The sequence below is a fragment of the Molothrus ater genome, chromosome 15 (genome assembly GCF_012460135.2).
Source record: "Molothrus ater isolate BHLD 08-10-18 breed brown headed cowbird chromosome 15, BPBGC_Mater_1.1, whole genome shotgun sequence".
Lineage (NCBI taxonomy): Eukaryota > Metazoa > Chordata > Aves > Passeriformes > Icteridae > Molothrus > Molothrus ater.
Window position 1 is genome coordinate 2,533,766 of NC_050492.2, and position 26,547 is coordinate 2,560,312.

The following is a 26,547-nucleotide window of genomic DNA, read 5'->3' on the forward strand; positions in this document are numbered from 1 at the left end:
ACATTCAAGTGATTATGTGGAACAAAAATATCAGAAAATTTAATCAAAGGGACTAAAGAAGGCTCATGGCTTTCCTGATTGTTTATAAGCATAGTGTGTGTTCTGGATTTTCAAGTGCCTCCCCATGCATTAAAAATCTGCATATGAAAAAACTGCTGAAATGACTTGAAGATCAGAGCTTGCATCTTGGAAGTAACTGTTTCTTTTTTCAAAGTTTGAATAATTTAACTAGAACAAGCTATCCAAAGGCTCAGGCACCAGGCCAGGGAGGTGTGGTTACAGGATAAGAAGGCATAACTTCAGGCAAAATCCCTTGGCCAGCTCAAGTAACCACAGGGACAAACGCAGAGAGGGAAGGGCTGAGGACCTCTCTTGCCCTTAATTGTCTAAGTGAGCCTAAGGAGATTAGCTGCACAATTAGGGATCTAATTAGTGCCACTCCCAGCCAGGACAGCAGCCTGTTTTCCATGTGCTTCAGTGTTATACACCTGAGGTCTGACCTACAAATGGAGCTTGAGCTCCCTGTGCAGCCCCTCAAATCCCACCTGGCGCCCAAACCTCCAGAGAATCCGGGAACCCACGGGCACAGGATTTGCTTGTCAGGAAACAAATTTGCTGTTTCAAAAACTCCTTTTCAGAACAGCCCAAAAAGAAGTTATGGAGGGCAGGCATGGAACAGAACTGGGATCCAAACAGCAAATTGTAGAAGGGCTTGGGCTGGAAGGGACCTTAAAGCTCACTTAGTTCCACCCCCCTGCCATGGGCAGGGACACTCCCACTGTCCCAGGCTGCTCCAAGCCCCATCCAGCCCGGCCTTGGGCACTGCCAGGGATCCTGGGGCAGCCACAGCTGCTCTGGGCAATCTGTGTCAGTGCCTCCCCACCCTCTCAGGGGAGAATTTCTTCTTAACATCCAGCCTAAACCTACTCTCTAAGTTTGAAGCCAATCCCCCCTTGCCCTGTCACTCCATGCCCTCATTCTTCTGAAGCAGTTGTCCTGTTCCTATTAACCAAGTCAAGAAAAAGATTAAAAATTTAATTTCATCATATTCAAACCACTCTCAGTCAGTTCTGTTCTAGCTCCAGCCTCCAGAGCTTTGTGGTGGGATGACCTGCTGCTGTTCACTGGTCTGCTCTGGTCACCTCTTGGTATCTGACCCCAGCCCTGATGCTGAGTGGGGACACCCAGGCTGTACCACATCTCCTTTGTGCTCTCTGAACCTATTTCACCCACCTGTGCCAACAGAAGCAGCACACTCTTTTTCTCAGCATAAACACGTGAATGTGTTTATGCTGAGAAATGTGTGCTGGTAAAATACCAGAATGTGTGCTGGTAAAACAATTTCCACAAGACCACAAAGGGTTTCGGGTGTGGTTTTTTTCCTTCCTAATCAACCCATTTATTTTGCTAGTTGCGTGCATGCTAAGAGGGGATGCTTTTAGGGATGGCTGATTGTAATTATATAAGACAAAAGCAGAGAAGCTGCATTCAGATTCATTTCCTCCACAGCCAGAACCTTGATTTTCTGAGAATTAAATCCCCATAATGAAGGGGAAGCCTTTGTGTGCTGCTATTGCTGTTTTACATCTCTCATTGCACCCTCTGAGTGCACACAAGTAATGACTGAATGATTTCAGGGTTTAGCTCTTGGAGTAAAATCAGCATCTCCAGGTCAATGTTACATAAATAGGCAGAATGTGTGCTGGTAAAACATGCACATATTGCTTTCTCTGCCTTGGGCAGCCCTGTTCTGGAGTCTCAGCAAAACCAGGGTACAGCCAAGAGATCAGAGAGGTTCACAAGAGAAAAACATCATTATGGAATCATGGAATGGCTTGGATTGGAAGGGGCCTTAAAGACCATCTCATTCCAACATCCTGCCATGGCAGGGACACCTTCCACTATCCCAGGCTGCTCCAAGCTCCATCCAACCTGGCCTTGGACACTTCCAAGGATGGGGATCCACAATTTCCCTGGGCAACTTGTGCCAGGGCCTTACCACCCTGAAAGGAAGGAATTTCTTCCTAAAATTTAATCTAAACCTGCTCTGTCATTGTGAAGCCATTCCCTCCATCCTGTCACTCTTGTGGAAAGTCCCTCTCCAATGGCCCAGAGGAGCAGGCAGCAGCCTCTGCCTGCCCCTTTAGCAGCAGGGCTTGGGAGCTGCTAAAGGTCAGACTTCACAGGCAAAGGGCCCGTGAGCACTGCAGGGAAACAGGAATAACTGCAGTGTTCAGGAAGCCCTGACCTCATGGGCTCTGCATGGCTCAGCAGCTGGGAAGGAGCAGGGAAGGGGAGCCCCAAAACAGCCTCACAAAGCTCCTCATTCCCTCCTGCTGCACTGAGAGCGTTTTGGGCCAGGTGGATGCTGACCACCATCCCCACAGAGCACTCTGTGATAAGAATCATTTTGATTTTCCTGTTTTTCCTCTTTTTAAAGCAGGATAATGAACATGTCCTTTGCCTTGTGTTCCCAGACTTTGTCTGCCCTGCTCATGTCAGTGGCAAGTTCCTTAAGGCAAGGCTTGTCTTGTGCTGTTTGTGTGGGCTTTGTGCAGCACCATCTGACCTGAGAGGCACTGCCACACTACAGCACGAACAACAGACGCTGAAGCAATGCCTGGTTACAAAAATAAACACATGAAAAATACATTTATGACCCTTGTGTACAGCAAAGTGCTGCACACAGGCAGACATCCATTAAGAGAAGATTCAATATCACAGAGTGGTCTGGCCTCCCTCAACCTCATTTCTTCTTCCACCACTCACAATATAAATAAATTCCAGACCAGAAATTCTTAGGATTACTTAGACACACCCTTCTTTTATCCATCTATTTTCTATCAGATAGTGAATTGTATATTGTAAGAGATAACAGGGTTAAACTTCATCTGGGATCATAAATATCACGGGTTGTTTTAACATTTACTTGAGTATATTTTCTTTCAAAAAAATCTAAACAGAATAAAATTAAGCCCACAGCAGTAGAGAAAGAAATAAAAAACAACCCCCAAACCATGCACACAAAAGCGAGGCACAACAGGGAAAAAATAAAGCAGCTGTAAGCTCAAGTGGAAACAATTTGATTACCATCAATTCCCTGAAGTACTGACCAGATAAACACTTGTTTAGTTTATAAGTTCTGACAAGATCACAACCCAAGGTAGTACAGCGGCAAGGGAGTGATTTTTCTATTTATTTATTGAAACTGCTGAGAAAATAATAAAGACAGGAATCAAAATCCATGTCTTCTGTGTAGCTACAAAATATTTCCAGTAGGCAGACAAGGCAAACTCACTGGTATTTTTATGAAGATCACAAAGACCAACATGCCTAAAGCAACAGAGAGTGAAAAAGTTGCTTAGATTTGAAAATCTGACTTTATTATATTTATAAAATAATTTCCTACCAGATATTTAAGAACTAATCACATCATCTGGAAAATGTTATATTTGCCTCCCCCCTTTTATTTTTTGGCTCAGTTATGAGAAATATTTTTTTTTAAGTGCAAATTTAACTTCCATTTTGAGGAAGCAAAAAGATTATTACAGAAAAGAATGAATTAAATAGACAAGGAGTTATTGCTATTAAACTTTCTCCCAGTGCCTAAATATAGAAATTATAGCCAGATAAACTGCTTACGTAAAATCTCTTTATCACTTCTTAAAATGATGGAGTCTGGAGCTGCAGCAGCTTTTGCCCACAGTTTCAGAAGATTTTCTTCATATTGTTCAGTCACAGAAAACCTCTAGCCTTTTCCTCCTTTGCTCTTATTTAATTCCTGGTTTCAGAAATCTTCCAGGTCCCCTGGGTTATTTACATCTCAGCTGGAGCTATCAGTCCTGCCTTTAGGAAACCTGCATTGAAACAATCACCTCATATGGGGTCAGAAATTGGACTTGATCTCCACTTGGGAAAATGCAACAACTGGCTCCAGTCAGGGACAAATGTACAAATGTGGTCCTAATCCCAAAGGAAGGATGCACAGACACAGGGGCTGGACTAAATGATGAGATGCACAAATGCATGCTGGGCCTAATGAGAAAGGGAAATTCTTCTCACAAATATTTGCAGCAGGTGAAATCAAGAATTTGCCACAGTAGCTGAAGACATAAACTTTTCCAAGACCATTCTCTTTGACAGCCAAAATTAACACAAAGTCTTATTCACATATATGAAGTCAAAGAGATCACACAATTTAGAAGTTTCCAGCATTAGCCTTTTCCAAATTCTGATGAGTCCTATCCTTTTTTCCTTACACTGAGCCTTCAAGGACTAAGGTATTAAATCTCTCATCCATGTCATCTCATTTACTTGGTACACCCTGCTGAAAAATAATGGAGCCCCTGATAAAGATCACAAACACTATTTCAGGTCAGTCATGAGGGTTTTGCAGCTAAGAGGAAAATAAATTAACAGAAAGTAAATTTAACTTTAGCCAAGTCATGACTGCAGTTTCTGTATATCATCTATCATCCCCTCCTCTCTTTGCTCACTCAGCTGAACAGAAATCTAAACTAACCTATTAATTTACTCAGTCCTGGCTCCAAATATTGAAAGCCCAAAGTGCTGGTTCAGCCACAGTTTGGATGGGGTGAGGCAGATGAGTTCCTGGTCATAACAGTCATCAGCTTTTAAAAAATAATGATCAGTATGTCAAGCTGCATCTGTCATAAAAATATGTATTTTGGACATGTTCTTTTGAAAAAGTCCTTTTGATTTCAAAATGCTTTTCTTCAGTCCAAGAAGCATTTGAAATTCTCAGTCCTCTCCAGCTTTCCTCAGGTTGTCAAAATGAGAAGCATTTATCCCTGAAAATTCTTAGTTCTGTATGAAATATTGAAAAGGTGATGTGGGGCCAAGCTGGTGACCTACATTTCAACATTCCTGAAATAACAATACAGAGGGGAGACAGTGGACAGATGAGCAGGAAGAGACCAAAGTCATTAGATGGAAGGAAAAAACAAGAAAAATTAGAAAGAGGGAGGTACATGGCAAACCAGAGAGGTAACAAGAAAGGAAAATGGAATAAACAGAAGTGCAAAGCCAAAAAGCAGGAAGCATGCAGGGAATGTCCTGGAAATAAAGTGTTCTGGGAGCAGGGGCAAAACTGAGGACTGTACATCATGTTGAGGGTCTCAGCAAGTGGCTGGAATTGACTCGAGAATTCAATGAGCAAAATCTAAAAGTAAAATAAAAGAAAGGGATTTAGCCTTATATGGCCCTTGCAGATTATTTCTATTTCAGTTTAGGCAGGCACTGCATCCACACAAGTAAGCTGGCATGATTTCCTTCCCCAGACCACTGAGCTGATAGATACTGCAGCTTCAAAGAATTACTTGAGTGTGCTTTAAGGGCATGATTTTTTCCATGATTCAAGAGGCTGTGAACCAAATCTCTGTGATACTTTCCTACAAATTCTTAGGAACTACTTAGGACCTACATTTTGGGAATTTATTAATTCACTGATTTGAAGACTAATTTTCATGAGAGACATAAATAACTAGGCTGTTATGTATTCCCTCTCTTCCATTCTTTAAAATATTCCATATAGTATCACAGTGTTTCTTAGACCACTAAAGATATTAATTTTAGGGCTGATATTTGGCTTTCTATGTATTCCTGGTTTTGAAGGTTGAAATTATGAAATTCCATAGAAAACTGGTTATTAATTTAAAAAACAGAGAGAGGCTCTAGCACAGCTGCATTTTCTAGTTCCTTCCATTTTAAACAGCTGCAGTATTCTGCAACAAACCAAGAACCTGGTTCTGTATTATGGTTGCTAATTAGTTATTATCTTTTATAGCTTTAATCAATGAACTGCTAAAGCTAAGCCAGAGCAGTGCTGTTATTTGTAAATTAACCTTTAACAGTCTCAAAGAAACAGCACTTTCAGCCCCTGCAAATTCTTTGCAGTGACTGCTTGATGAGTCTTGATCACACCCTTTTTCTCTAGATGAGGAAAGACATTTGAAGAAGGAGATCAGAAATTCACTGACATTTCAGGAAGAAATTGTCCTCTACTTACAGGCACAGTGTAAAGCTGTATCATATAAAATATGTTACAACTTAGGTCTCATCACTCTCTGAGTTATTTTCTTAGGCTCTTTCTCTTTAAACTGGATTTTTAGAAGATTAATTCAGTGGCCAAGAGCTTTGTGATTCTCCTGTGGGGCCCTTAACAGCTTTTCCTGTAATGCCTGCCTGATTTCAAGACCAGTGTCTGTTCTAACAGTGAGATTCAATCCCCTCAAAAACACTTTCCATTCCTTCTGTGCTGCTGTTACAGATGCAGGCAATGTCAAATGGTTATTCCATGAAAAGAACAACTGCAGTGCAGCTCTCTGCCCCACCCATCACGACCTATTACCCAAGCCCAGGGTGCCAATCTTCTTTCCAGTGACCTGTGCTCAGTAGTCACTTAAAAATCAACACTGCTGTTCCCTTGGAATCAGCCTCCTGCAGGCCTTCTAGCATCTCTTCCAATTGTTTCTCTCTACCAGATCCTCTGTGCTCACCTTTCTGTGCAAGATTTTTACTGGTGTGATCTGAGAAATGGAAAGATAGAAACTTCCACAAACACTGAAGGATTTGATCCTTGGAAGAAGCTTGGATTGATGTAAAAATACAATATACAGACATTCTGCAGAAAAATTATAAACTTATGTTTCTATAGTTGTAAGTAAGAATATGCCTTAAGTAAGTAAAAAACTGTATTAATAAGATGGTGAAGGGTTTATAATGTAGGGGTATGGTTCTATGGAGTAAGGTAAGAGTTTAGAGGTTATAATTGAAGCATTTGTGTGCGTGTGAGACAGAAGGCAATGGATAAAAGTATCCACAATGCAGCAAAATTAAGCAAAGGGGATAGGTTAGAAAAGCAAAATAAAGTTTGTGGCAACTGTCCATTGGATTAGAAAGTTCTATATTGTCTTTATTGTGACCATTTTGAGCTATGCCCAACTGCTTGCTCTCTTAAATCTCAAAGCCTCTGAGACTGATGTTTGTCTGAGCAACAAATAATTTTTAGCCCAACTGTGGTCCCATCTCTTCATTAAATAATAGTGTCCCCTCTCATGCCCTTAGGTTTCTCTGTTCAGATCTCTTCTCCTTGCACTATCATCCTGTATCTCATCCTGGCCCTTCTCACAGTTTCATTGGAATGAAGCATCTCTTTCAGATATAATATTCTTGTTCAGGTTGGATTTACTTGCTTGGCACCCAAATTAGTCTGTGAAACAGAGAATTGGGAATACCACAACTAACCGTGGGTAATTATAATGATTTCTTTCCCTATCAAGGCATTTTTGGACATTTTTTCTTAAAATCCACACAAGATCCCCTGTCCTTTCTTCACATTTTTCCCACAGTTGTTCTGTTCACAACACCCTGCCCCAAACCAGCAGCACAAAACTCACTAGGAAGACTGACTTTACTTTTCAGGAAATTTTGCTTATTTGACATATTCACAGTTGGTTCACATTTAGTTTTCTGAATTCCTAACTTATTCTGCATATCATGCCCCATCAATGCACCTTGTCTGCATTCCAGGTGATTGCAGCAGGAACCCTCCTCTGAGAGCAATACAAATTTATTCCAGAGAAACTCTAGCTCCCAGTGTAAACCCAGGGCAGCCTAGGACTATATGGACAAGGAATATCCCCAGCTAGCATGGCATGTGTGAGAAGGTCACAGGCAGGAAGTAAGGAACAGCAGAAAAATGGAATGAAACCAGGAAAGTCAAGAGACAGCTGTGAGACACATAAATTTGAGAGGACAAATGCTGAAAGATTCAGATTTAGGGTCATGAGACGCAAAGAGCTCTGTAAAAAGGGATCTTATTTATCATTTTCTTCCACCCCCCTGCCATGGGACACCTTCCACCATCCCAGGCTGCTCCAAGCCCTGTCCAACCTGGCCTCAGACACTTCCAGGGATCCAAGGGCAGCCACAGCTGCTCTGGGCACCCTGTGCCAGGGCCTGCCCAACCTCACAGGGAACAATTTCTTCCTGCAGTGTTCCCAACCAGTCCATGATGGTCTGTCTGATGTCCTCCTGTCCTTGGGAGAGCCCAGGCAGTGCAGACAGGTTGAAATAATTGCACTGCATCCAGCTCTGGGGCCCCAGCACAGGAAGGACATTGACCTGTTGGAGCTTTGTAAAACAGTGTTACCACCTCTCCTCCCCAGCAATTCCCTGAGAAAAGGAAAAGAAATAGTAGATATATTTAGGAGAATGTTACCACAGCAAAATCAGAAGTACAAAATTAGTGTATTTTAGGATGGCATTTGCCTAGGCAATCTTAATTATGTCTCTTGTGCATATTTATGAGGGCAGACACTGAAATCCTAATTTCCTGAAAGTCTGTGGGCTATTGACATGGACTTCAGAGATGCCAGTAATTCACCCACAGCTTCACCTACACACACACAGATTTCAGATGCAGATTTTATCATTAAATCCTTTCCTCTTTTACAGAGCTGTCTGAATGGAATCTTTTATTTCCCCTCTCTACATATAGTGTGTGGCCCAGTGCCTGATTTACTGCACACATATCAAGTCTACATTGAATACAGGAGTTGAAATTTCTCATGATTGTTTTTCATCACAAATCCTTATTGTTCTCCTGAGTCTTACATGTGCTATGATAGCATCTTTAGACTGGTTTTGTCTAGCAAAAATGCATTTTGAAGCATTTGCATTACACCAGCTCTGTTTTGTAGATTGGAACCAGCAGCACAGGGAAATATATATAGATTTGTCTAATGCCTGCTAACTCTAGGCTCTGAATTATTCATAAGTCTGGTTTATTCAGAAATCTTCAGCGTTTTATATCTAGAGCAAAATTTTTGTTCATCAGTTTCTGTTATGAGCTCTCACCACTTTTGCCAATCAAGCTCCATTTATTCTGAGTTAGTTATCAAAAAAACCAGAGTTCATTCACATTAGTGGTCATCTAAAGTCTGATAGAATTGCCAAAACTGCCAAAGGACATGGAGCAGAAACCAGAAATGTGTCTTCATTCCCTGATCTCACTCTATAGCATGTGAGGGACTAACAAGATGCCCCAGAGAGCTAAACTCAAAGCCAGAAGGAGTTTGAACCTTCTTGTCCCACCTCACCCAGAAGTCTCCCAACTGCAAACACACAGTGGGTTGGACTGGTGCCTGAGAAGATGCAAACACAATTTTAAAAATGACAGATTCACTGTTCTTTGCATGGATGAAATATTCAGTAAAGTCAACAGGAATGCTGTCAGTCAAATAAGGACCAGGTTTTGCTTGGGCAACACATATTTGCTGGAAAATGTGTGATGATGTTGGAGTTCAGCCATATATTAGGAAGTAAGGATTTACTGATTTAACACTTGACTTGTTATTACAGGTCTTGAACCTAAACCACAAAAGGAAAGAAGCACTGAAAGAGATATGTGTGGGAAACTGCAGGCAGGATCCTAAAGCAGTGGTAATAATTTGCTAAATATGTGATGTACTGAGGCTACAAAAGCTAACACAACCTTTAATCCTGAGATTTCTCCATGAAACACCTGTTTGCTGTTAAGGATCAGGGACATCTAAAGCTTTTGGTTACAAAGACAGGAGAAGAATATTATCTGAAACCCACAGCAAAAAAAGAGAAAAGTCTAATTAATGTAATATCAGGGTCACTAATCCCTTGGGAGAGGACAGACAAACCAAAATAACCTTCTTTGTGCTGGGATGCATTCATTGCACCAGTGCCTCACAAGTCAGGGGAGGAAGCAGCAATAAGAGCCAAGGGTTACTGCTGCTCAAACAAAGAGATGTGCAGGTTCCCAAAGCAAGTCCAAAATGGTAAGACCCAAAACAGAATAGCAAGCAGGACTCCAGACAGGGGAACAGGGCTCTGGGACCCAAGTGCCACTGGACCTCCTCAGATGACAGAACCATCCTACCTATGCACTTAGATTCTGGTGCTTTTGGGAATTGGCAGCCCCAGCATGGAAACATCTGGTGATACAAACATCTGGTGATACAAACATTCAGAATGTTTGTATCCATGCTGAACTGGGTATGAGGCAAAGCTCTGAGTGCTCAGTCAAGGATGATCAGTGCAGCCAAAGCCTGAGGGAAGCCTTTGCAAAGGTTGGAGTGTTCTTGTGGTGACATTTTCAAATGCAAGCTCAACAGTCACACACCCTTCATATTGTGCAAAGGCTGTGTGTTCCTGCAAAGCCTGCAGCAGAAGGAAGGCACACAAACCCCAGCTGATCATAGCCTCGAGCTCCATGAGATATTAAATTAATTCCCAAATCTGTTTCTGCAAACAGCCCTTCTGCAAGACCTTTGCAGGTTTTGCTGGGCACCATTAATTTGTGGATGTTGTAATTGTGATTGCAAACCCTCAGGTTGTTCCTCAGCTCTTTATCCAGGTGAAATTCTCATTTAAATAGAAAGAAACTTTTGCACCAAAAAGGTTAAATGAAGTAATTATAATTTTTCCTGCTGGAGACCCCACTGCCCAGCATTTGAGCTGCCTCTGTGACATGGGCATCACTCCTCATGTCAGTTCCTGACTGACAGTGCTCACAGAGCTGCCATACAGGGCTCACCACCCTACACAGGGTATCCACTGAGTTTACAGTTTAGTTTGGCTGAAAATGGCTGAAAACAGGGACTGACTGCTCCTCTATATCTTTATATTATTCCTACTCCAAAATCAAAAGTGAGAATATTTTTTTTGTCTGCACTACAAAACATCCAGGTGATTTTTTTTTCTAAACTCCATGAGACCCTTCTGCCAATTCTTATTGACTTGCTGTGAAGTCATCAGTCAGTGACAGAGTAAATGAAGCTCCATTCTAAACCATGCTTTTTGCCATTTATTTTGACAAATAAATAATATTTTAGTTTCCATCATCATGTATGAGTGAATGAAAACAGCTAGCAAAAATTTAGGTCTGATTTCACCACAGAAAAGTAAAATGAGAACAGATATTCAAAGAGACTTACTGGCTTTGTAAAAATAACAAAGGGAAAACTGATAAGCTCCTACCCCAGTTTTACTGTTCTTTTGAAATGGAGGGCAAACCAGCTCTGGAATACACACACCTGAATACACACATCAGAACTGAACCATTATTCCATTATTCCATTACACAAACCAGTAACCTCCAAAAGCAGGGTGAGAGCTGGGATCAGGTACTCTTATCTCCAGGGCTCATTTGAGACTGAGTAAAGAAAAAGATGTATTTTCTGCTTTATTGTTCCACTCTATTTCAATTCCACATAATAATTTACAAGAACTTTCTATCCAGATCACAGAATATTCTGAGTTGGAAGGTACCCACAAGGATATTGAGTCCAGCTCCTCAGGGAATGGGAATTCATACAGGGGCTGAACCCACAGCTTTGGGGTTATTAGCACCATGCTCTGACCAGCTGAGCTCATCTGAGGATCTTCACTCAGAGATATAAAACAGAGGAAAAAGTAACCAGCAGCATTAGGAGGTCTACTGCAGTTAACATCAGTTCTTGACAAATATTCTGGATTTCACATCCTTACCTGCAGTAGCACTGGAGACTGTTGGCCACTGCTGGTCAGGCCCTGCTGCTCCTCCACGCAGGACTCCTGCCTCCTCCATATGCACAGCACTGGAAGCAGATATCACACCTGGGTTATACAGTTCCTTTCTGCCCTGGACTTCACAGCACTTCCCTTTCCTGCTACTCTTTAAAGTTCATAACTATTTACCACTGTGCAGCTACTCCTACACTACTGCATGATGCTAGCAGCATGAGAAGCATCTGCTTTGACTTGCAAAAATACTTTTGATTATTTACTAAAACCCAGTTGTGGAAAATAACTTATAAAACAAACACACCTGCAGGACACTTTGCTCTCATTGACTGGGAGGCCCTAATAAGGAAGTGACACATCTTTGCTATTAGGATGTAGCAACATTAGGCAAATGATTAAAAAGTTGGTGGAGTTAGTTCTGAGCTTCTGTAATTATGCCATTTTAACAAATCCCACCTTCCTAGGTTACTGCACATTTCTTGTGAGCAATTCAGGAAGAGAAATGCATTTTCTCAAATGCAAAAACTAATACAGCAAATTTTGCAGTGTCACATCATGAGCACTGGGCATCAAAAGCACCAATTTACACCTTACATGGAAGGAAAAGAAAAAATCTGCTATTTTTAATACAAAACCAAGCATGATGTTTATATGCTGTTCCTTAAGAGAAACAGGATTCTGTGACTGCGTCCCTGTCTCTGCTCATGGACTTCACACTCCCTTTCACACTTCCAGCTGAATTTAAGGGACAGCTTCATCCAAATGTGGCAGACATCAAGGGCACCAAATTTCTACAAGTTTTATGAAAAAATCAGCATTTTATGAAAACCATCAACTGGGCAGGGCACACAGGCTCAGAACCTGAAATTTCAGGTAAGGACAGGGGCTGCTGATGTGAGAGAGCAGAGGAACATGTACAATTTCCCAGAAGGGCCCCATTAGTCTTGTGGGATTAAAATAAGTTCTTACTTTTCATTAATTGTTCAAGTAGCTTCAGATAAGATCTTGTACTTTGTACAGAAAGGAATGTGGATCAACAAGAGCATGCCTGACTCAGGACCAGCAGATAAAGTGCTCAGGTAGGCAGAATTCCATCTTCAGGATCCTGCTCCCCAGACTGTTCATTGATTTTGCACTTATGGATTACAAAAAAATGAAAGTCACAGCAGGACTATAAAAGAAAGAAAAGAGCTTGCCCTGGAGGCCACAAAGTCAAGCTTGCTCTGTCTTCCTTTGGTTTTGGCCCTTGAGATTCCTTTTTACACAGCATCTCAGAGGAGTCACTCTGTGTCCTCACCCACACGAAGCACAGTGTGGCTCTGAATTTAGGACTTCAGTCTCATAAAAACTCTTGGCTAAAGGCACAGCACCATTGCACCAACAATTCTGAGAAACCCATGCAATGCTGCACTTTGTGATGCCACTGGGAATGGCTGCAGCCTCAGAACTGCAGCTACACCTGTGCAGGAATCTTATTAATCACATCAGCTTACACCTGAACATAGAACCAGTTTTCTAATCTGCTCAGGGAGAGCAAAAATACTGTTTGATTTAGGCTCTACAGATGCAATTTTAGTATAATTCTCTTTATCGAAGTGTACTGAGCAGAAAATTATAGCAGAGACTACTTGTGGTATTAGGCAGTGGATTTTCAAAGATGTCTAAAGAGATTTGGACAAAAGCTTCACTTTTCCTTCTTTGAAAATCCATCTCATATCTTCAAAAAGTCCTTTCAACAGCATTAATCTTCTTGATTGCAGCATGTGGTTAATAAACCTGCTGCAGGAACAGCTACTTTTATGGTAATGAGAAACAAGAAGATGGAAATGCAGACTGACTATTGAAACATCAGCACTGATGATTACAGGGAGCTTTAAAATAAAACAAAAAGTATATAATGACAATTAAATGATTCAATAATTGGAACAATTATACCTTGACAGTCAATGGATACAAAAGCAGAAGGTAAAAAGAAAGAACAGCACAGCTCTACAGCATAAGATGCAAGTCAGACTGAATTTGTAGCACGTAGAGATTGGAAGTGACAGCAGCAGAACTCAGGTGCTTTCCATCTCAGCACAGTTATCATCAGTCTAGGGCATCAGAAGAAAATTTGTCCTTTTCACAGAGGAAAAGGACACAATTCCCCTTCTCTGGAGAAACAGCACACATACCTTTGCATTCCTGCCCTCAGGGATGCAGAGTAGCGCCAGTCCGGGTTGGGGTGTTTTGGCTGTAGAAACAAAAGCCCAGGACAATGCTGTTAGTGGCAGTAAAACATGCTAGAAAACATCTGCATCTGGCTAATTTTGTCAGAAAAGCCTATATGGATATAGTCAATTTTTGTGACTTGCCAAATCATCCTATAAATTTAAAGAAACTTTCAAATGGGCACGCAGGGAGTGTCTGTGCAATAAAGTTGTCTGCACACCAAGGCCTGTGGCTAGAGATGATCTCTGTGGAACAACATTTAATGCTGCAAACTGGTGGAAAGTTATTTTACACATTCATCGACATTTTGGGCATAGGATAAAAAAAACCAACATCAGAAATCCAGACAATACATTGTTTGTTTACCTGGTAAGGTGAGGAAACTCAGACTCCTGCACTCAATGTTACCTACCTGAGGGTGTATAAATGTGAGGGGATGTGGAGCAGTGAGGCTTCTGCCAGAATTCAGAGGACTGCAGAGGACTGCAATGGATGGTATCAGATTTGCAGACTGCAGCAAGTCTTTTATTAAGGACAGACATGTCCATAATACCAAAACCTATTCGATTCTCCATATTCATGAGAGGGCATAAAAGGTAGAAGGGGAAAATAGCCAGCAATGCCCTCTGACCAACAAACCTCAGCATATGCTGATGTGCTGCAGCATGACTTGCTAAATAAGGAGTTAATTAAGAAATCCTCTGTTGATCAAAAATTGCTCCAGAAAATAGTTTTCACATTGTCAGGGGACTGTCACTGTAATTTTCAACTACAGCCTATGAGTGCAAGCTCAGGTCCCTTAAAATTAAGCCCTGAGGACATACCAAGGTTATTTCTCAGGATACTAAAACCATTATTCTGTAGGTGATATTGTAGTGAGTGCTTAAGTTGAGGCACTGGAATCCAAAGACAGATCTTATATCCAAAAACATAAAGGACTACATTCATTCCTGATGTGTCTTGCACGGTGCCAATCACACAAATAATAAATGACAGTAATGGTTTAATTCTCTTCAAATTATTGGAGGCAGATCAGGAATGAATTTGACCCCATTACTTGAAAGAGAAAAAGAAAGTGTTGAATGTTCTAAATTATTTAAAGCCAACTCTATCTTTTCTCTTGAGGTTTGGCATATGCTTTTCCCTGGATCAATAGGTTTTATTCAAACAAAAATGGAGCAATTACAACTTACAGTATTGCTCTATCACCACACTTCCCAGGTCCAGCATCACTCAAGGCTGAGATGCTCCTGGATGATGCACACATGAGTATTCTTTATGGTCTGAGCTACACAAAAGGGAGGAGGAGGCTGCTCTTTGCAGCCACACATTAAACATCTGTGCTAGCAATTTCCTTCCCATTTAGCCCTCCCTGTTCTCTGTCATGCTCAGGTTCTGCTGAGTTTAGCAGAAAGTGGTTTGACAAGAAGCCCATTATGCATGGTTCTAGTCTTTTCTGATTAATTCCATTTTGGCCCCAGTCCCAGGGATGTCAAAGCAACTCTAAAGTCAACCACGTAGTAACAGTCAATGAAAGAGGATAGAGAACAACACACACTGATCAGAGCCTCTCCTGAGTTTGCCTTTCTTGAGTATGAAGGGTGCTGACACCAGAGGATTTGTCTTTTCTTCTGCTGGGGGTTTTTTAATAGCAGGGGAACTGCTGGACTTCTTGTTCTATTTTGCAATTTGAGAGGTGCAGGTTATTAACTTGTACAGGCTTGTAGGCAATGTGAGGAGGAGGAGGAGGAATCTTACCCCAGTCCCAGGCAAAACACAGATAAAGTGGGATTACATGAAAGCACTGAAAAGGTCTGACACGAGTTGGGTGGGAGTGAGAAAAGAGGAAAACGACCACTCACTCACAGTACACAGATTTTTGGGTTTTGGATGAGAACTTTCCAAATCTTGGCTAGAAAACAAAAATCTCTGCTCTGTTTGCAATGGGACATCAGATCTTAGATGGATGATGGTGGCAGGAGAAACTCATTAGTTAGAAATTAAACATTTTTTCACTTCACATGGATGGACCAAGACTCCTCATGTCAATATAAGAGAAATTAGGACACTGGAATTTCCAAGGGTTTCTGTCCAGAAACTCTGGCATCTTGTGGCTATTCCCAAACAGTTCTCTCCCTGCTATGACTCCTCAGGTAGGGCTGCAGGGCTGTTCCCAGATGAGCAGAAGAAGGAAGGAGGGAACAGGATGAGAAAAATGCACTCTGGAGGTGGAACTATTGGCACAATTGATTGTCAGGGGCTGGGGTATTTTTAACTATGAAAAAAAAATCAATAACTGTGACTTCTTTTTGAAGTCATTAGAGGAAGAACCAGAGCACAAGGCAGTTGGGCAGCAGCCTGCCTTTGTGCAGACCTATTTTCACCCACTTTTACCATGTGCTTGCTGCTTGACTGGGTATTTTCAGAGCTCAGCAAGAGGCACATTTGTCCCACACTTGTGTTACCACAGGTCAGTGTCCTGCAACCGACAAAATCAGTGAAATTTCTATTTTGTCAGCATAACTGGCTTCTCCTTTTGTTCTGCTACAGACTGTAATTCTTTCAGTTCCCCTTTCAGTTCCCCAAGTGAAAAGTTGTTTCAATACATCTCTAAATGAGACTGGACTAGAAAAGCAATAAAGTATGACCAGGAACAGAGGTTGAGCACAGCAGAAGCAGCAAACCTACTCAGCCATATCTCTCCCCAGCTCAGCTGCAGCAGTGCTGCTTCTTAGAAATCCATGAGGAACTCACAGTCTGCAAGGCTGGGTTGGTTTATATCTCTGGTTAAGAACAGTCCATCTTCACCAGAGCCCTCCCTGGACCTGGCTAGCACCTCAGAGTGCAGCTGGGTCCTCAGGCAGTCCCAGGGGCTGCACAGCAGCTCTCAGTGGGCTCCTCTGCAAAGCCTGTCACAGATCTGGCTGTGAGCAGTGCAGTGTGTCCTAAACCAAGCCCACCAGGACAAGGCACAGCTGTGTGAGTGCACAGAGGGAGCACAAAGAGGAACACGGGCTCTGAAGGGGTCCAGGTGCTTCCCAGCTGTAAATCCCCACGTTCTCACTATGTCACACAATGCTGATGAAGACAATATTGATCCTTTTACCTCCCCAGCTCATTACAAAACTCTCTTTATCACAATCCAGCACATTCTACTGGGTTGAAGGTAATTTTAGCTTGCCATTCCCTCAGAGATTTTTGGAAGTCACATAAGCAAGTCCAGCAGTCCTGTCAGTAGGTAAAAGAAATCCCATGACCCAGCACAGCAGTAATAAACCATTCCCTTTTCCCCCATCAGTTGCTTTTCCTGATTCAGTTCCAGCACATCATCATCATCATCATCATCATCATAGTGTGAGAGGAGGCAGAATCTACCCAGGTGCCTAGAGAAGGGGTTTTCTCTGCACCTCATGCCACCAGTTTGCTCCTGCTGCTTCTTCCAGGCACCAGGCTCACATTTTGCCAACCACATAACCACACACATTAATGGTTCTGGTCATAAACAACCAACCCCATTGGGAAGTCTGATAATGTGAATGTATAATGTAAACCAGAACCATCTTAGGAGCAAGAGAGCTCATGCAAAATGTCACAGTTGTTTTCAAGTGGGTTAACTGAAAAATTGTTTCATTGGTTTGTGGAGAATAAATTTAGTTGAAAATGTATTGTTAAAAACATTTTCTTCAGCTCTCTTTTTTATCTAATACAGTAAGAATTTCTCCCTGGGGTAGAAGAAATTTCTGATTTTTTAAAATATTGCCCTGATCCCATATTCAATGGATCAATGCAAACACTACCTTTCACTTCAGCTAGAACAAAACCTGCTTGAGGTAGAGAAGCATGAATCAAATATTTACAAACAGTTACCAGATGCTGAGACTCCTAAAAACATCCTGCTTCATTCTGATTTCCACACAAATGCACAACAGAATTACATAAGGTATACTTATCAAATGGATCTGCTTTGAAGCATTAATAAAAGCCTTTTAGAACCACTAACCACATAAGGGGCTGCTTATTTTCCAATCAGACAATGCTGACAGGTATGAGGAAACAGAGGCTTCTATTCCTGCTTTCCTTCTGTAAATGTTTAGAATTAACCTGATGTGGAGAACAAACTATTAAATATGTGTTTATCATTCAAGAAATCAAAAAGGAAACTGGAAAAGGGTGTAGTTCAAAAGCCCAAAGCCTGGGAATGTTCATTTGCATTCCTAACTCTGAGAAAACTGAGGTAAAGGGAGCAGACAGGCGCTTCTGTAAAGTACATTTAATGAGTTCCAAGAGGAGGAAAACACCTCTGCTTCATCTTGGATGCAGATTTCTGCTGGCACAGCAGAAGCCTCAAACCCAGTGCCTGAGTGCCCTGAAGCACAGAGCACTGTCCCTGCTCAGCTCAGACACTGCCATCAAACAAAAGAACATTTATAGTTAACCTTTTCAATGTCAGCAGGGCTGGAGAATTTCTTAAAGGCTTAAGTTCTCGAACTGAGATTGTAAGACATTCCACCATTAATACCTCTAAATCCTCTGAGAGAAATCTCCTGGACAGACTGCCACAAACAATGCTCTGGGGTTACTGGGTTTAGACACTTCAAAACATGCCTCCATTTAAAGCAGTATCAAAATGTGGTCAACTCCAGTGTTTCTTTCTTTTTTCCATGTGTTTAGCAAGCTGGTTTTGAAGTGAAAAATACAGAGCAAGAGACAGAAGCAGAGCAAACAGCTCTGCTGGAAAACTCCAATGGATCTCCTGCTCTTACCACCAACAGTGTGCAGGTTTTTCCACTTTCTTTAAAAGTGCCCATAGGGCAACAAGCTTTATTTCTGACCAACACATAAAACACCATATTTTTTCATCCACATGTGTCACCACACAAAAGGGTGCAAGGAAATGTATAATATAAAAGAGTTTAGTTCTATCCAGTATCCCAACTTGATAATTAAGAATGTGCCAGGCTGCCTTCTGGGACAGAAAACTCCTGTTAAAACATTTTGGTTTGATTGTTATTTCCTTCATTGAAAGGAAAAGGCTGTCATGAGATGCAAGGCACAAGAAATGAGCTTAACTGCACAGCATGTAAGAACAAAACAGGAATGATGAAAAGAAAAACCAAGGACCAGACACTACCCAGACATCATTCAGCATCTTCACAGGAATGTGAGGAAACAGACTCCAGATTAAAGCACTGAAACCCTTCCTGAAAATGACAGATCATCACTGCAGCAGTGCCCAGTAGCAAAATCACAACTTCTCACACAACCTCTTCATAGAGTGTGCATTCCTCTTTCAAAAGCCAGGAGTCCAGGCTGCCCATAACACTCACAGCACCAGAAATGAAGCCACAGTGTGTTTTTTATCCCTTGATTTTGCCTTCCCTGCCTGCCTGGTCCCTCTGCAGTAGTTATCTGATGAGAGAGCAATATCCATTAACCCTGCACTGCTACCCTTATCACCAGCCTCCTGGCAGCAATAACCATGTCCAGGATTTTCTGTGCAGCTGCATTAGTACAGTTCCTCTTTTACAAAACACCCTTGGTCTGAGTCATACTTATCAATCCATAAAGGACTGTGCAGGTAAGCAGGCTGAGCACAGAAGCAGCAGCTATTTTGCAGAACCAAGTTTCCATTCCACCATCACAACACTGGCAGTACAAAAGGAACAGCCACACAGGAGTCAGAGCTTCACCAGGTACAAATAAGCCCCCTAAACCTTATTGCACTTGTTTGCACTTCTACTGTATCCTTCTAATGGCCCAATAAAGTCAGCCACAACTTAGTGTAATTGTTAGCATCTTTGACCTTACTAGCAAATATGAAAGGAACTAAGACTTATTGCCCCAAATGTTACTGAGATTAATCCCAAATGATTTGGAAATATTTTTCCTCTCACTGTATAAACAATATTTCAAAAATATTAGCCACTGTAAAACCTTAGGCATGATTTTCTGTGCATAGCAAACCCATTCACCTGGTCCCATCCTCCTCAATGCAGTAGAAAATCCAGTTCCAAAAACCATGTGGAAATAAAAAAAGAAAAGACCTGTTCACAGCATCCAAAAGTAACAAACAGATCAGAGACTGACTTTGTAAATTGGTGCAAGGACAATACTGCCTTGCTATGCCTCACAAGGGAAGGCACAGGCTCTTAAAGGCTGATTCAGAGTTCACTTTAACTAAAAAGAGAAACACAGTTCTCTGAAAATCTAATAATGCAAAGATCATTATCCTTAAAATGCAGAATTCAGTGTTGCTAAGCAATTGATGGCATCTTCAGTGCAAACACTGAGCTTGAAACAGGGGAAAGATGTGACTTCCACTGGGTAATTAGCTAGGAACTAGTAATTAGTGAGTGCCATTACTTTCAGCCATTTCCTCATATGCACATGGCCTTGATACATCTTTATAGAATGTCCTACCACGGGACAGGTTAAGAAGCAGAAAGCAAAGAATTTGTGATGAGTAAAACTTGTCAGAACTTCACCTCTGTTTAAATCGTACAGAACAAGTTCAATAATTGATTCCCCTTTTGGATGACAACTCCACACAGGCAGCACTCATTAGTTTGTTCTATACATTAGTTTGTTCTGTACATTTCTCTGCTTTTGTACTCCAAGTACTGGGCTGGCTTTTCTGCCACTTCCTTATCTCTGCTGGTAATCAAAACTTGCTAATTCCTTGCATTCAATGGAGTGAGTCTCAAAATGTGATAGGAATCTCTTTGCTAAACTGATTTCCTACTTGCATCCAAAGTGAAGTCATTTTCAGTTAGTGCTTTTCTTCTTGCACACCTCCCACCCCAAAAATCAGCTATGAAGTGTGCATTTCACTCTTTGATTCCTCAGCATACATGCTTATAGTGCATGTCCCATGTTCCCTCCTATATCAAACACATTCCAGGAATTTTATTACACTCAGAAAAATGTTAAGATACAAAAAATGCAGAGAAAGAGAAAATGTACTTCCCCTGTACCCTGCCACTGTGATTTACAGAAAAACAGTGCATTAATTTTAAATGGATTAATGCTGAATGGATGATCATTACTCACTTAAAAGCATTTTTATGGAAGACTTGCTGGCCCTTAAGATATGGGCATCTTTGCTCAACAAAAACCAGTTGCTAAAAATGCTAACATCTTCATATGTGAAAAAGTAGAAATAAATAAACAAATGAGTACTATTTCTGTAGCAAGAATACACAAGACAGGCTCCTTTCTTTCCCCTCAGTTATTTCCCTGACTTTCCCCTGTCTGGGGCATAGCACACATTAATGCACAAACTGATCTCACACAATCCCATATCCCAATTATGGGATACAAACAACACACAGCAATGGCAGGATTTTCCTTTTGTGCACCAGAATTAGTCTCTCCTGTGAGTGCTGCTGAGTTCAGTCCCAACACATGTAAAAAGGAAACTGCACAGATCATGCAAACCACACACCAACTGCAGGCTTCCTGCACAACAGAATAAAGCAACCATTAATTCTTCACTGTGGGAAAACATTGCAAAGGTTAATACATGGCTGGTCAAACCATAGGTATTAAACAATTTTCAATAGGAACCCAGCAGGCTCAAAGTTGTCACTCTGTAACTTAATGATGGTGACTTGCTGTAATTCTCTGCAAAAATGTCGCTGGGTTGTCACAGGTTAGAAAGCATAAAATGCAGCACTGGGTAGAACAAACATTATCAGAGGAGGGATTGTAGTTTTTAGACAACTAAAACACACTCACATTAGCAAGATCCTTGCAATAATATGCTTTTCTAAATTCAACAGATTTACTTAGGTAGGAAGACAGCAGAGCAGCAAACATCCATAACTGCCATAAAGTACCCTTTTGATTTCAAAGCTAATCACTGATTATTTTTTTCTCCTGCAATATGAGTTCTCCCATTAAAACTGTAAGATTAGATATGTCATTCCTTAGCACTCTGTAGCAGCAGGCAATTTTAGACAGGGAAGGATGCAACACTCAGTACAGCATTTGCTGCAAAAATGAGGTGAATCTCGAGCATCAGACGCATATACTGAACTTACCAACTGCACCCTGAAAGTCTCAGTATTTACCTAGAAACAAAATGCATGGCATAGATTAGATCCATTATAACCAAGTGTCAGAGCTGAGTGTCAGCAAGCCCCTAAGGGAATATGCTTCATCTGAGTTTTCCAGTTGGAACCTCTGCCTGGGTACAGATTTGCTCAGAGCACTGTGCAGACCATTTACCAAGGTAGCCTCACCTCATTAGGAGTAATGGAGTCATTTCTAAGTATGATCAGGTTTTGTGCACTCTGCCCACTTTGTCCTGTCAGATGCCTCTCAGTCACCACTGCAGAGGGACCAGTAGTTCCTGTTGGGCCACAGGTATTGTAAAACATGAAAGTGTCACTTCCTGATCCTGCAGTCAGGCAGGCCTTATAGCAGTAGGTCTTTGTGAGAGACCCATTGCCCCTCACTTCAATGAAATGGGGCTGCACTTTTAAACCTTGGGGCAATCTACCATCAATGTTGTTGTTGGCCTGCTTGTACAATTCAGCAGGGCTCCGTTCTCTCACAGTACAGCACCCTGCACAGCAGGAGCTCCCATACAGACTGTATCTGTAGCACTTGATGATAGAAAGCCCAATGAGTGTGAAAAGGAAAACGAAGGAGATGGCGCTCAAAGCGATAATGAGATAAAGAGTGACCTCTGAGTAATTGCTTGGGCTTTTAAAGTGTCTTCTTCTATCAGGGATGATTTTGGAGACTCTGTCCACCACAGCAATAGTGATGGATACTGATGAGGACATCGATGGCTCTCCATTGTCTCTCACCTCCACCGTCAGGTTGAAAGTGGGTGTGGTGTCCTCGCCCAGTTTGCGAGTAGTCCTAATCTCCCCAGTATGGAGCTCTATCCTGAACAAACCCGGATCTGAGGTTTGCACCAGGTAGAAGAACAACCAGGCATTTTGTCCTGAGTCTCCATCAATGGCTATAATTTTGGTTACCAAATATCCAGCATATGCCGAGCGTGGGATCATCTCCAGGGCCGCGGAACTGTTGGTTGAGGTAGGATACAGAATCTGTGGAGCATGGTCATTCTCATCCACCACATAGATGTAGACAGTGACAGTGCTGCTCAGTGGTGGGACCCCAGCATCCTGAGCCTGAACAATCACCTGGAACTCCCTCAGTGTCTCATAGTCAAAGGACCTGACAGCATACATGTTGCCGCTGTCAGATTTAATGGAGACATAGGAAGCAACTGGTAGCCCTTCAATCTCTCCATCGAGCAGAGAATAGGACACGTAGGCATTTTTGGCGACATCTGGGTCAGTGGCTTTAATAGTGCACAGGAAGGCTCCGAGGGGGTTGTTCTCAGGGATGTAAACTGAGTACACAGGCTCCTCGAAGCGTGGAGGATTGTCATTGATGTCGGAGATCTCCACATGGATCACCTTCTGGGAGGACAGAGGGGGGCTCCCAGAATCAGTAGCAGTAACTGTGATGTTGTAGGCTGCTGCTTTCTCGTGGTCCAGCTTGCCCTGGGTGACCAGGGTGTAGGAGTTCTTGAAGGAGTTGAGAGTGAAGGGGAGGCCGGGGGGAATGCGCAGGCTCACCTGCTTGTTCAGCCCTGAGTCCTGGTCAGTGACACTCATCAGGGCCACCACAGTTCCTGACCTTGCATCCTCTGGCACTGGGCTGTACAGGGAGGTCAGCTGCACTTCGGGAGCATTATCATTGGCATCCACAATGTTGACCAGCACCTTGCAGTGCCCAGCCATGGAGACAGGGCCCTGATCAGTGGCTTGCACATAGATCTCATAGGAGGATGCCTCCTCATAGTCCAAAGTGCCATTAACCCGCACCTCCCCTGAATGTGGGTCCACGCTAAAGAGCTGTCTCACCTTCTGGGGGGTGTAGCTGCCGAAGGAGTAGATCACATCCCCGTTAGAGCCCTCATCTGGGTCTGAGGCATTGAGTTTGACCACCAGCGTGCCAGGCAGGGAGTTCTCCAGAAGGCTCACGGTGTAGGTGGAGCGGTCAAAGGCAGGTGGGTTGTCATTGGTATCCACAACTCGCACAGAGATCTGGGCCGTGCCGGATTTGGGGGGATCCCCACCATCCACAGCAGTCAGCACCAGCTGCTGCAGGGCACTCTGCTCCCGGTCCAGTGGCTGCTGCAGCACCAGTTCCAGGAGTTTGCTGCCACTCTGGAAGCCTTTGAGGTCCAGAGCAAAGTGGCGATTGGGGCTGAGCAGGTAGTTCTGCACGGAGTTGGTGCCCACATCAGGGTCCTGGGCACTCTCAATGTGGAAACGGGCCCCGGGCACGGCAGACTCACTGATCTCCAGCCGGTAATCCTGGCGGGGGAACCGCGGCGCGTTGTCATTGATGTCCAGCACCTCCACCTCCACGTTGTGCACCTCGATGGGCTGCTCGATGACGAGCTCCAGGCTGAGGAAGCAGGAGAGGCTCAGCTCGCAGAGCGCCTCTCGGTCCATGCGCTCCCGCACCAGCAGCGCCCCGCGGCCCAGCTCCAACTCCAGGTACTGCCGGCCGCTGCCCGAGGTGATCCGCGCTCCCCTGGCCGCCAGCCGCCGCGGATCCACGCCCAGGTCGCTCGCCACGCTGCCCACGAAGGCGCCGTGCGGCAGCTCCTCCCGCACCGAGTAGCGGAGCGGCCCGCCCGCCGCCCGCCCGGCGCACAGCCCCAGCAGCAGCAGCGGGCCCAGCACCGCCGCCATGGCCGGGGCGGGGGGTGCCTGCGGGAGCAGCCGGAGCCCGGAGCCGCCGAGCCCGGCCCCGGCCCGGCCTCACTCCCCGCCGCCGCCCGGCCGCCTCATGCAAGCGGCGAGCAGCAGCCGCCCGCCGGCCCCGGCCCCGCCGCCGCCCGCTCCATGCTCGCCGGCTGCGCGAAGCGGCGGCTCCGACCTCTCTCCCTCCGGCGGCTCTCAGGAGGATGAGGAGGAGGAGGAGGAAGGAGGAGGGACTGGGACTTGCCGGATCCGCTTTCTCGTGCTCCAGCTGCTGCGCGGGAGGAGGCGGGGGTGGACGCTAAGCCGCGGCTGGCGCCGGTTCAGCACCTGGGCCGGGAACAGCGGCACGGCCGGCGCCGCCCCGCGCCCCGCCCGGCCCCGCCGCCCGCGCCCACGTGTTGCGGCCCCCGGAGCTCGGGGACCCCCGGCGCCGGTGGCCGCCGAGCCTGGAGGGGCGCGGCTCCGGTGCCGTCCCCGCCGCTCCTCGTCTCCGCCCCGGCTTCGCTGCTGAAGCTCTGGGGGCGCGGGGAGGCGGCTGGGGGAGCTGACAACGGCGTTCGCTTGTGGACCTGCTGCTGCTGCTGCGGCGCTGAAATAGGTCCGCTTGAGAGGGTTAAATCAGCGCAGAGCTCCGAAAAAAAATGGGCTTCCAGCCAGGTCTGGTGCCGTTTAGTGTGCTGCTGCAGTGGGTTTGACGACCTCTTTCTTGGAGACCTGCCCCTCTGCTCTATCGGCGATTCATCCTTGCTGCAGCACCATCCCCCTGCCCAACCTCTATGGGCACCCCTGAGCCGCTTGCCAGCTCCGCTCGGCTGAGAGAATTCTGCAAGTCACACCCATGAGTTACGAGCATTTAAGGGGAGCCTCAGTTTCTCATCCAATGCAATACACAGGCTCAAGGTGATCAGGTGCAGCTGCAGAGAAGGTGGAACATGATCTCTTTTCCAGTTCGTGTTTTTTCCTCCTCTCCCCTTGTGACAGAGGACTGACAAAAAAAAGTCATGAAATCGAACAAACTCAGCAGTGGGGGTGGAGATGCTGCACCTGCAATGAGTTTTACCCCAATGTCAAAAGTCCCAGCAAAGACAATAAACTTAAACCACCTAAGTCACTAAGGTGAGAGATTTAATGAGACAAACCATAGGCTGTAGTCCTCCAGGTAGGTCCAGCTATGTTGCACCTACTACCCAATTCAGGAGCTCCTTCCCTACAAGTGTTTATTTCCTTGTTGTTTTTTTCCCCATAAAGACTTTTGGAACATCCCAAAAATCCCCTCTGGATTGGGCTGGTCTGTCAAGGGGAGGGGTGGCCCCAACATTCAGCTAAAACCTCTTTCATTGCCCTCTGTTGGCCTGGGCACCCCTCACCATGAGAACACTACAAATGTCTCTAATGTTTTTACTCCAACACATCTGATGCACAAACCTCAGAGCACAACTGCCCTCACTGTGACTCAGCACCACCAAGGACTGCTACCAATATATCAGCTTTTATCTGTGGCCACCTCTACCAGAAGAGACAACATTACTCCATTTTGACTGATGGTTCCTTTATTCTCAGCCCATCTTTGTGGCTCAAATATTTGCCCTCATATTTATTCTGATGTGCCCAGTATCCCAGTATCTGCAATTACTGCTGTCAAACCACCTGTCCTGGCTTAGGGCAAATTTGGGAGAGAACCTCTGAAGGAGGTGTCCTGTCACCTCAGGACACCACCCAACCCTGTTTTTATTTTTTAAATAGGATAAATGTAGGTCTGTACAGACCAACAAGAGCAGCTAGAGATGCCAAATGCCTAGAACAACTGGAAAATCGCCCATTTCAACCAGTTGCCAGGAGCCAAACACTTAGAAAAAAATTAACTTCAATTTTTTGGCTAGGTACCCACCTTCAAGATCACAATATTCACAGATTCAGAACAAAATATCTTGACAGTCTCACATAAAAAAAAAAAGTGCCAAACAACAAAAGCCCCACCAAGCAAAATAGAAGAAACCCCCACCCATCAAAGAACCCAGTACCCTGCTGAATGCAG

The 26,547-nt window shown here is 44.0% G+C and overlaps 1 protein-coding gene across 7 annotated transcripts in view; it reads right to left on the minus strand.

The window, feature by feature from the left end:
• The window catches only part of LOC118692261 (protocadherin alpha-C2-like), a 105,621-nt gene that overhangs the window by 24,230 nt on the left and 54,844 nt on the right, over positions 1-26,547 (minus strand). For 6 of the 7 annotated variants that reach the window (XM_036391959.2, XM_036391960.2, XM_054516434.1 and 3 more), the window contains exons 2-3: positions 13,734-13,792; positions 11,545-11,633 (exon numbers count right to left, since the gene is read on the minus strand). In XM_036391959.2, the coding sequence (XP_036247852.1) occupies positions 11,545-11,633; positions 13,734-13,792 (148 nt within the window). Of the gene's footprint in view, positions 1-11,544; positions 11,634-13,733; positions 13,793-22,013; positions 24,901-26,547 lie in introns of those variants that run through there. The other variant, XM_036391961.2, reaches the window with a different exon arrangement.